The 12,500-nt window shown below is 37.1% G+C and overlaps 1 protein-coding gene across 2 annotated transcripts in view; it reads right to left on the bottom strand.

The window, feature by feature from the left end:
• Positions 1–12,500, bottom strand: part of MTMR11 (myotubularin related protein 11) — a 160,956-nt gene that overhangs the window by 20,888 nt on the left and 127,568 nt on the right. For both annotated transcript variants that reach the window (XM_053705406.1, XM_053705401.1), the window contains exons 12-14: positions 6,034–6,104; positions 3,098–3,270; positions 2,840–3,010 (exon numbers count right to left, since the gene is read on the bottom strand). In XM_053705406.1, coding sequence (XP_053561381.1) covers positions 2,840–3,010; positions 3,098–3,270; positions 6,034–6,104 — 415 coding nt within the window. The remainder of the gene's footprint in view (positions 1–2,839; positions 3,011–3,097; positions 3,271–6,033; positions 6,105–12,500) is intronic.

Raw genomic sequence — 12,500 nt, 5'->3', positions numbered from 1 at the left:
GACTTGCATTTCAGTAAGTGTTGACTCATAAATAACTCCACAGGAGTGAGAACAATGTTATCTATATGGCATGTAATAGCATGGTCTAGCTGTGAAAAACTTTCTAAATGCACTGAGATAAGCCGGACAGATAACTCAGCATGCTAAGGCACTGTGGCTAAGTTCTGTAACAACCCAAGGGTTGCAGGTTCAATCCCCGTCGAGGTCCACTCAGCCTTTCATCCTCCTGAGGTTGATAAAAAATGAGCAGCGCCTTGAGACCCTTACGGGTGATTAGCCGCGCCTTTCAAGTACCCAATACATACAAGAGGCAGCCTTCAAGGGCTTAAACATTAACATATGAGCCTACCTAGGTTTAGCTTTCAACAAAAAATACCAAGAGAACAAAGCAAATTTGATGATAAAAGTAAATTGGAAAGTTTTTTAAAATTGCATGCTCTGTATAATTTTGACTAGACTGTCTCTTTAAGTAAATTTTACTGGTGAAGATCTAAGGGATAGGAGACAGAGATCAGCCAGAAAGTTAGCAAAATGGGTTATTCTTTTAACCCCAGAGATTTGACTGTAGAATGCAGGGGACTACGAGATCTAACTCCTTGTGTATTTACCCCAGTGTATAATCTATGAACGTCACAGTTGAAGATATCTATGTTTAGTATAGAGATTTTTTGTCCTGTGATTGAACTGTGGGTAAATCCTTTTCTGGTCGACCTCTAGTGGTCTTTAAAAGAGGTAAGACTGACCCGGTAGATTGCTACCAGCAAAAGAGATGGGAAGTTAAACCTGGATGCAATTGTACAGATGGGTGCATGACCTACAACTGTCTTATTATAGGTAATAGTTATGGACATCGTCGCACTGGTAAAATTATATTTCTCAAACACAGGAAGACCTACCTCTCAAAAGAGGTGGTCTACATCATTAAATGCCTGTGTGGATGAGCATATGTTTGGAAAACTGAACACCCATTGAAGGAGAGGATTGCTAACCAAAGGTCCACTATCAGGCAAGCCCTGAGGGATGGAACCAGTGAACGCCCTGTAGCTGTGCAATTTTTGAAAGCTAATCATTCTGGAAAGGCTACCTAGAGAAGGAGATGTGGAAAAAATCAACTGCTAACAATGACACCTTTTGGATTAAATAAACAAATTGTTTTCACATCTTTTTTTATCTGAAAGGTTATTTTGTTCTACTGGAGGAAGACCAGAAGTATTATTTGGCTTTTTTCCCAATAATATGGAACACAGTACATTGAATGAATTTCTTAGTCTCATGTTTTGACTTAAAGGAACAGTAAAGGAAATTGCAATTTTAAGCAACTTTCTCATTTCTATCTTTATTTGAAAAAAGCAGGAATTTAAGCTTAGGAGCTGGCCCATTTTTGGTTCAGAACCCTGGGTAGCACTTGCTAATTGGTGGCTACATTTACTCCCCAGAAAAAGGCTATAATAAATAAGCTTGCAGTGTGGGTCACAGTAAGTTACGCTGTGCATACTAATGTCAATACTGCAACCTCTTGAGTACCTGATTTCTCAAAGTTCCTTAAAATTTACTAAATCACTATTGGCCGCATGTACTAAGTGACATCATACTCAACTACGAAACCTGTCCTGTCGTTTTTGCAGTGAGTGGACAGCAGACAAAAGGATTTCTTTGCTCAGAGCGGCTTTCACTGCAGGACATGTCAATCACCACGAATGAACAAGTTCTACCATGCAATGAGGCTATCTCAGAGGTGGTGGAGAGGTTAAAGGGACATACAATGATTGAGTCAGAGAGAACATTCAGTTTTAAACTTCCCAATTTACTTCTACTATCAAATTTTCTTCTCTTTCTTGTTATCCTTGTTGAAAAGCAGGATGGTAAGTGCACGTCTGCAACACTATATCGCAGCAGTTTTTCAATAGTGTTATACATTAGCAAGAGCTCTAGATGGCAGCACTATTTCCTGTCATGTAGTGCTTCAGGCGTAGTGCTACCTATCTAGATATTTATTCAATAAAGTATAACATAAGAACAAAGTAAATTTAACAATAGAAGTAAATTGGAAACTTTTTAAAATCATATTCTCTTTCTGAATAATGAAAGAAAATGTTTGGGTTTCATGTCCCTTTAAGAAGCAGCAGTCATATGACCTTTGCTTCTTAACTTGCAGGAAGCAGGCTTGCATAAGGTGACATTGCTACTAACCCGTAGAACCTTCCTCTATCTTGCATCATGGTAGCCACAAACTGCATTCAGTAGTAGACCCATCCAAGAAAATGCAAGTATAACGCCAAGGATCTTAGACCAGGGGACTGGCAGATATATCCAGGGGCCATATTATATATCTGCATTTGACCAGGGGTAGGGGTCATTAGAGAACCCAAATCAAACAATGTGAAGATATGAGTCCTTAATAGTTTCACCTACTCCATGCTGGAGACAAAACATAACAGAGAGTTTCAGGGTTCTGTAATGTTGGGGTATTTTGCCACCCTATGGAGGAAATATATCTCACATGTAATGATTTGTAGACACTACCCATCATATAAAAAAAACAAAAAAATACTATAAATATGGTACCAGCACCTGGTTGTTGGCATCTAATGAAGGGGATATATTCCTCAAAATGTCAAAAATAAATTAGCACTAAATGTATTTGGTGAGTGTAGTAACCTTATTTAAGTCTTATCATGAATCTTGCACATATATATCCAAATCTGTTCATACATTTTCTTATTTTTTTAACTTTTTTTTTTTTTTTTTAAATATAGAAAATGGTATAGTGGCAGCACCAGGTTTATTGTTCTGCTCTAAAAGCACAGTCATGAGAACATTGACATCCCCAAACAAATACCTGGCTTCCTCTGCTCCTGTCCCATTGGCAGTTGTGAGTAAAGTTGTTACAGAAGAGGTTGTAAGTGCTGTCATGAAGAGCTATGAGATATGACTCTGTAAACTCAAAAGCTGATTGAAACTGCTGAATGAGCTGCCAGACACAGTCCAAGAAAAGCAGAAATACTGGGGACTGTAAGAAAGAACACAGTTAAGTAAAGAGTCAATAAAGGATTCCACTGCTCCTGTCCCAGTCATATGTTCATAAAATCCTCCTCACCTCTTCTTTGTCATTTTCCTTGAATGGGTTAATCCTCTGTAGGAAGGGGTGACCTGATGAGATCCACTCCTTCTGAACTAGACTCTGGAACCCAGAGAAGGTGCGAGCATGGGGATCTGAGATCACCTGTACCAAGGACGTCAGCAGGCAGTTCATGTCTCGATCCGATGACTCTGTGGGTGACATTGTACATAGCCAATGAAATCATCTTATCACCAAAATACTTCTGCCCTTTTTTCTTCTTACCTGTGCTCCTTAACTCACATATTCATCCCTTTTCAATACATTTCCACTCTCTTTCCTTATCCTCTTCCTATTCTTTCAGTTCTCTCACACTCTCCTCACCCCTCCCCAGCTCCCCAGCATTTTAAAGTGATTGTAAACTTTGGCTATTGAATCCACACTATCTATAATTATTCATAAAAAGAGTGGCACTTTCATTCATAAAAATAATTAAAGACACTTCACTCTTAAAATAATTACTATTTAGTGATTATAAACATTGTGCTGTTCTTCCACCTGCATCTCATACTCAATTTTTGTCTTTGATGACGAATCCGGTTTCAGTCAATCGTTGCGTGCCCCCTTTGCCATCCAGCACATGGGGCATGCAATGATTGGCTGAAGTCGGATTCGTCATTAAACACAAAAATAAAGTAAATGGTAATTATTTTAAGAATGAAGCGCCTTTAATTATTTTTATGAATGAAAGTGCCCCTCTTTTATGACTAATTATAGATAGTGTACAACGTAGATTCAATAGCCAAAGTTTACAATCACTTTAATGTTCCTAACCCTATTCTCACACGGTCCCAATCTCTCCTCATACCAAGTCTATTCTGTACCCCTTACTGCAAATGCTATTTCCCTTCAATCTCTACTCTCAACATCCATTTTCTTTTTTCAATGTTGTATTATTATTACTGTTATTATTATTATTAATAACTAATATATAAATAATAAAAAGTATGTCATCTGCAAGCAATAACACTATTCATACAAGAGAAAGCCACAGGCTCTCTGTAATTAAAATATCAGTTTGTGGAAGTTTCATATATTTGTGCATGACTCAAATTTATATCCATAAAAATGTCGTCATATTACACTGATTGGAATCCAAAGAAAATCACATGTCAACCGTTAAAAAAAGAAATCCTTGTAAACCTGGAACATAAAAAGTGCAAAAAGAAAATGGTTGAATGTGTAAGAGAATTTGATTATAACGCTATTTCTTTGCATATAGCTATGTGTTTAACATTTGCAAAGGCATTAAACATACACAGGTACACCTTACTTTAAAGGGCTTCACTCTACAGCGCTTCGCTAATACAGCGCTTTGTGAAGCTGAAGTTCAACCTCCAAGGATTTTGAAACAGTGCTGTAATCTTCGTGAGAGTGCGAGAAAAGTGACTGGCATTATTTTGTTATGCGCAGTTCACTCTCGGCTAGATTACGAGTTTTGGGTTATGAGCGTCTCGGTGCTAACTTGCAAGTTATTATCACCGCTCACCTCCCTATAGCGCTGCTATTACAGGTTTGCAAAAACCCGGCGTTAGCAGGCAATATGCGAGCGTTGAGCAAAATTGAGCTCCATACCACACTCAAATACCAGCGCTGCTGTGAGCTGGTTTTACGTGCTCCTGCACGATTTCCCCATAGACATCAATGGGGAGAGCCGGCTGAAAGAAAGCCTAACACCTGCAATAAAGGAGCGTAAAGCTCCGTAACGCAGCCCTATTGATTCCTATGGGGAAAGAAAATTTATGTTTACACCTAACACCCTAACATAAACCATGAGTGTAAACACCCCTAATCTGCCGCCGCTGACACCGCCGACACCTACATTACACTTATTAACCCCTAATCTAAATAAAAATTACTATCATTAACTAAATAATACCTATTTAAAACTATATACTTACCTGTAAAATAAACCCTAAGCTAGCTACAATATAACTAATAGTTACATTGTAGCTAGCTTAGATTTTATTTTTATTTCACAGCTAAGCTTGTATTTATTTTAACTAGGTAGACTAGTTAGTAAATAGTTATTACCTATTTACTAACTACCTAGTTAAAATAAATACAAATTTACCTGTAAAATAAAACCTAACCTATCTTACACTAACATCTAAAATTACAGTACAATTAAATAAATTACATTAATTAAATACAATTAACTAAATTACAAAAAAAAACACTAAATTACACAAAATAAAAAATAAATTATCAAATATTTAAACTAATTACACCTAATTGCACAACTAATATATGTTAGTTCAAACATGTTTTCAAGTTTTTAAACACTGGCAAGTGAAAAGAAAGCTAATACCGCCTTGTTTCACTTTAAGGCGGTTTTCACTTTACAGCGGGGCTCGGGTCCCTAACCTGCTTTTTGAGCGGGGTTCACCTGTAATTCAAGTTAGCTCCAGAACAGTAATGCACTATCGGGAGCTAGCAGAACACATCAAGTAAGCCAATGAAAAGAGGTATATGTATGTACCACCAATCACCAGCTAGCTCCCAGTAGTACATTGCTTCTTATAAGCCTATATAGGTATGCTTTTCAACAAAGGATAGCAAGAGAAGTAAATTAAAAATTCCTCTTAAAATTGCTTGTTTTATCTGAACTATAAAAGTTTAATTTTGAATTTCATGTCCCTTTAAATTCCAAAACAAAAGATAAAGACACAATAGCTCTATTAGATGGCTGCTTTATACATTAACTTGACTGAAGAGGAAGCAGATTTCAGGAATGGTGATGTGACAACAATATTAACTATAGGGGCTAATGTGACAAGCACAGTATGATGTTTTCTACTTGCACCTCTCTGGTTTCATTGGACTATTATAAGTGGTCTCTTTACTATTCCATCTAAAAGCAATGCCAGTGGGAAAATGAGGGCACAGGAGCATTGTTTCAGTGTTAACCATACCTCGGAGGACCACAGAACGTCTTCTTTCACTTAGCAAAACAGAGACGTCGCTGGCCTTCTTCAAGCAGAACCTACGGGACAAAATCACATTTTTATTAGAACATATCACTTCCAGTACTGAACACACGTCCTGCCCAGAATGTAATAGGTATATTTTATATGAATAACACACTTCACATTTTTACTTCTGATAGCAGCTGAGTATATTTTTCTAAATCTATTTACTGATGGGGATTGTTGATCTCTTAAAGGTATTTTAAAGCATTAAAGGGACATAATAGTAGGAAAATTACATGCTCTAATTCGATACAGCATGTAATTTTAAGACGATCGACACTATAATAATGTGTTTTCCAGAAAAAGGGATAAACACACGGTTATAGTACTGCTCAGGACCTGCAGAGGACTGCTGGTTCCAAGTGGTAATGGCCGCTAATCCAATCAGCAGCACTAGTTACACTGCTGAGTAATAAGACTACTTCTGCTGATTGGAGCCGTACTTCTACTGAGTGTTTAACCCCTTTGAGGGAGTAGGGCAAGGACGTATTAGAGCATGTAATTTAATTGTAAAAAAATAAAAATGTTTTTCAGTGACTATCTTAATGGGAAAAATATATTACTTATATATTATTAATTGATCTGATTAATAAAACCAAAGAAAACTTGAAGGTTTGTTATATTTTTGCAGCTGACATAAATTTTCTTGTTGAATAAATATAAAAAAGACCGCACTTAGTTAAGGGGTAAACATATGGATGTAAATGATTTTTAATGTATAAAGTGCCAATATTTTATGCTTATAGTGCATTACGTATGTGATCAATGACAATACATGTTAACTCAAATAAAACAAAAGAAGATGATATCTCTTAAACGGGCATGAAACCCAAAAAAATTGTTTAGGGATTCTAATAGAGCAAACAATTTTAAATAACTTTCTAATTTACTTCAATTATCAAATTTGCTTAACGGGCCATAATAACCAAATGTTTAAACACTTGAAAGTGATGTAGCATAGCTGTAAAAAGCTGACTAGAAAATATCACCTGAACATCTCTATGTAAAAAAGAAAGATATTTTACCTCAAAAATTCCTCAGTAGCCACATCCCATTGTAAAGGACTTCTAAGCAGCAAATCAGTATGTCTGTCCCGGGACAGCGGAAGGAGCGAGCTTACGTGCACACTAATCTTATTTCCCTATTTACTGTAAGGAAGTTTACAATGAAATCTCATGAGAGTTAAGTGAAATCTCATGAGATCACAGTAAAAGAGTTCATGACCTAAGCACTGCTGATGCTGATTGGCTGCTGTTCATTTCTTCTTCTTCTTTTTTTTTTTTTTTTACCTGCAGCTGAGCAGCAGCTGAGTATAACTTTTTATACAGAACTTACTCTTCTGAGCTGAGGAAGTTGTGAGGTAAAATATCTTCCTTTTTTACATAGAGATGCTCAGGTGATATTTTCCTGTCAGTTTTTTACAGTTATACTGCATTCGTTTCAAGTGATTTAGCATATGAGTATTATGTCCCTTTCATTTTCTTGGTGAAGGAGCAGTAATGCACTACTTGGAGCTAGCTGAAGACATTGAGTGAGCCAATAGCAAGAGGCATGTATGTGGAGCCTCCAATCACCAGCTACCTCCCAGTAGTGAATTGATGCCCTTGACCCTACCTAAGTATGTTTATCAACACAGGAAACCAAGAGAACAAAGCAAATTAGATCAATTAAAGTAAATTAGAAAGTTGTTTATAATTGCATGCTGTACCTCAGTCGTTCTCAACTCCAGTCCTCAAGTACCGTTAACAGAGTTGATTTTCATGATACTTGAACTAGAGCGCAGGTGAAATAATCAGCTGATGTGTGAGAGCAGGTTACGTAGCCATGATTACTAATCAGCTGATTATTTCATCTGTGTTTCTTTGATGGGACATGAAACCATTTGCGTTTGAAAAAATAAAATGCTAATTGAAAAGCTATGTAATATAGATCCATTATATATTTTGCTTGCTTTTGTGTCAAAATTGTTCTTGACCCACACTCCCTAGTGAAGCTGAAAAAAAAATTGTAACCTTTGCAGTTTTTTCAAAGTACTGAAATTAGCCAAACTAGCTACATTTATTGACTGATTTTTATTGTAATATTTTATTTTCAGTGGTAAGAGTTGTAGTTGTGTTACACTGCCTGGAGAGGAAGTCAAGTTCTATAGACTCGGTATGCTGCAAAATGCTCACAACTCACCAAAACCAGCTAATTACTATAGTGCACAAACTAGTTTACAACTAATTCTAATTGAACATAATCAAGGGAGCAAAAGTGACAACGTAACTTGAATTCTTATTGGCTTTAATTTGTTCCAAATTATCCATTTATCTGTGTATTGAATTGTTTACAAATAGCTAATTTACCTTTATTTGGTATTTAAAATAGCTGCTTTTGTCTGTGGTATCCCTGCCTATACTGAAAGTTTTTATACCTAAATATTAGCTATAGAATTGCTGTGTTTTAATATAGCCAGCTGAAGAAATTACACTCCAAGTAGGGGGCTAGGAGAGATGAGTAATAAAATGTTAATTTTACAGTACACTTTCCCTTAAAGGGATGTAGCAGATTCACGCAATTTTGTAATATTTTGATGTATACTTATGTAACAGATTTTTACATTCTGCCTTTCTTGGGAGCATGCAGCAAGAAAAAAAATTACAGCACAAGAAAAAATAATACATGTTTATTGCAATGTTGTTTATTTTTTATCAACAGATTTATTTAGTTGGAATTCATTTCTGAGTTTAATGTCCTTTTAAAGGGATAATGTGTCAGGCAAGCAGCTGATAAGAGTTTGTTGTACTCAAAACAGCTACATGAACCAAATGGGTTGGACTCATTCCCGACTAGTAAGTTCATTGCTGCTGATTTTCTATAACCAATACTGCAGTAAGGACATTTTTAATATAGGTGGTTGCTTTCACAGGCAAATTAAGCTATTTCAATGACATAATAAAGGTAAAATGATTTATGAATCTTTAATTGAACGTCTATTGAAATCTATTTTTCAGCACGTCCCTGTTTGCACATGTGCATTAACCTTCCTTCAGATACCTGCAGTGTAACCTAGGTTCTAAAATGGCAGCACCCCTGCTTAGAGTGAGGGGTATGAAATGTATTCAGTGTTCAGTGTCCCTTTAAATGTTTGCTGAACATTCACCATGATTTAGTTCTTTTTTAAGAAAATTAACACTTGAATGCTGATTCTCACAGACTTCAGAGTAAGTCTGTATTCAAATTGAATTCCAAAAGATGCAAATTTTACATATGAACTTTTAGATTTTACATTCAATTTTATTTCAATATAATATTAAAGGCACAGTAAAAACCTTGTGGTTACAAGATTTTCTCACAGTCCTGCAATGAATAAACATACTAGGTGAGTGTGAAAATGTTATGCATTAGCACACCTTGTTTGTTGGAATTGTATTTCATTAGCCAAACTCTCCCCATCACTTGATAACCTCTGCTGAGGCCAGTTAGGAACAGATATGTGTAGGGCTGCCACCTCGGCCATGTTTTCCTGGCACTTATGAGTTACACATGCGCAAGGGTGTGCAGAGAGGAACATGAATTGCACCCCTAGATAGCACACAATTAGTGATCCTGGACAAAACTATTCATGTCCAGGGATAGGCAAGGCGTCCGTGACTGGCCCTTGCAGTGTCCGCCGCCCATTTTGCGGCGGGAAGGGAGGAGTAGGACAGATGAATGCTGGTCCTGACTCCTCCTTAACATACTCAGCACTAAGTTTTGCAGGGCTGGGGCCACCGGCATGACACAGCTCAGTATCGGGAAAGTGAGTGAGAGAGAGGGAAGAAGCAAGTTGCCTGTTGTTCTGTTAGTACTGGGACTTCCAGTGAATGTCTTAGCAGCCAGGGGGTCTGCATGCTGAGACCACCCAGGGGAGAGTGAAGGGTTAAAACAGGCTCTCTGCAGGAAATAGATCTAGGAGAGTTGGTAACAATTTTGTGCTGCTTGTACTGAGGTGGAATTCAGTCCTGCTTCACCACAGATACAAATTTTATTTCTGCGTGCTGATGGGCAGTACATGAAAAGTGCTGCCCATGCTGTATGGATGATTGGTGTGCTGCAGGGGAGATATCCAGTGAGGGAGGGATTATAAAAAAATGCCCTGACTAGTTAATTGGTGTTTGTAATAAAGAATAGTACAGGGCAGCACTTTTCGTGTACTGCCCTTCGCTGCCACTTCTGCGGGATGCTATTCCACCATGCATCCACTACCCTCTCAGTAAAGAGAGTGTTTTTTGATGTTTTTTTTAAATTGAAATGTACCTTGGTGTACTTCACTAAGGTCTGTACCTTGGAAAATGTCCGCCACAGCCTTGGTTTGTGCCTATCCCTGTTTATGTCCCTCCCTACATACCCTCCAGCATGTGTAACTCATAAGTGTTCAGGAAAACATGGCCAAGGTGGCAACACTAGATATGTGGCAGGGTTAGAAATGTAAACCTGCCATGTGTACTTCAAGTTGTCAAAATTTGAAAAAAAAAACGTATTTTTCCAGTCTTAAAGTGAATGTAAAGTTTGAGGAATGAGTGACCGTTTTTTTATAATCCTATTAAAAACAGGGGCACTTTCATTCATCAAACTTTAAATTACACTGCTTTTGTTAAAATACTTACCTTTTCTTTCTGTAAGCTGCTCCAGCGCTTCCTCCGCCCGTCGCAAGCCTCTGCCAACGTCAGAAATGACAATTCCGGCCTTCCACCAATCACGGCGTTGCTTTAGGCAATGATTCCCCCGGGGGGAAGCCGTGATTGGAGGATGCCAAAATCATCATTCCTGACGTAAGAAGAGGCTTGCGATGGGCTGGAGACACTGGAGCGGCTTCCAGAAAGAAAAGGTGAGAATTTTAACAAAAGCAGTGTAATTTAAAGTTTGATAAATGAAAGTGCCCCTGTTTTTAATAGGATTATTAAAAACCGGGCACTCATTCCTCAAACTTTACATTCACTTTAAATTACAGTTAAAGAAGTCAAAGTAAATAATGTGGCAAAGTTAAACATTTATATCAAAATCTTATATCAATTCTGTTTACTGCCCCTTTAAAATCTGTAGAAACAGTAAGACAACATTCAGGTGCAACATATAGCTGCTGATTTGCGGCTGCATTGGTTCACCAAAAGTGTTCAGCTAGCTGCCAGTAGTGCATTGCTGCTGCTTAAACAAAGGATGCCAAGAGAATAAAGCAAATTTGATGAGACATAAATTGGCAAGATGTTTAAAAACACAAGCGCTATCTGAATCATGAAAGAAACATTTTGGGTTAAATGTCATTTTAAATTCAAAGTGACTGTAACTAGCAGATGGCTGCACTCACTGGAGACTTATACAAGAGATTAACACTTGGGGGAGGGTGTGAGAGGGAGGTAGCTCACACCAGAGTTTAGTTAAAGGGACATTCCAGTCAAAATATAAACACACATAGATGAATTACATCTTTGAATAGAAACATATTTGCAATATACATGTATTGGCAAAAATGCTTCTAGTAAAAGTTATCACTGTTTAAGTGTTAACATTTTTCTCTGCACGTGCATGTGAAGCATATCTTGATATTGTCACTGCACCCAGATTTTAAATATTGCAGCTGCTCAGGTCATTACTGGGGCTTGTAACATGTCAGCAATTAACAAATTGAGTCATTACCAGATGGTACAAGCACCTTAGGCTCTCTGAGCAAGTGCTGTGTTTAAAATGCTGGTGCACGGTGCATACTTAAAGGGACAGTCTAGTATAAATTAAACTTTCATTAGTCAGATAGGACTTTTAATTTTAATCAACTTTCTAATTTACTTTTATCATCAAATTTGCTTTTTTCTCTTGGTATTCTTAGTTTAAACTAAACATAGGTAGGCTCATATGCTAATTTCTAAGCCTTTGAGGGCTGCCTCTAATCACATGCTTTTTAAATCTCTTTTCAACACAAAGAGACAGAAAGTACATGTGGGCCATATAGATAACACTGTGTTCAGGCACAGGGGGTTATTTACGATTTAGCACAACACAATGCTAAATTTAAGACAATAGATAATAAACAGTCACAGTCATGTGATCAGGGGGCTGGAAGAAGGTTCCTAGATACAAGGTAATCACAGAGTTAAAAAGTATATTAATATAACTGTGTTGGTTATGCAAAACTGGGGAATGGGTAATAAAGGGATTATCTTTCTTTTAAAACAATAACAATTCTATGGTAGACTGTCCCTTTAAATACACTTTTGAAAAAGCTATAGCTTTAATTAGAAGCATTTTTGCTAATACATGTATATTACAAAATTGTTTCTCTTTCTGTTGAGAACTTAAATTACATTTTGCCTCTTCTGAGCATGGGCAGGACCGAACTTCTCTCTAGCTTTCACTGAATAGTAAACAAGCTTGTTAGAAGATTTATGACATCA

The sequence above is a fragment of the Bombina bombina genome, chromosome 1 (genome assembly GCF_027579735.1).
Source record: "Bombina bombina isolate aBomBom1 chromosome 1, aBomBom1.pri, whole genome shotgun sequence".
NCBI lineage: Eukaryota > Metazoa > Chordata > Amphibia > Anura > Bombinatoridae > Bombina > Bombina bombina.
The sequence above is the reverse complement of the archived record's forward strand: the minus strand, read 5'-3'. Positions and strand labels throughout refer to the sequence as shown.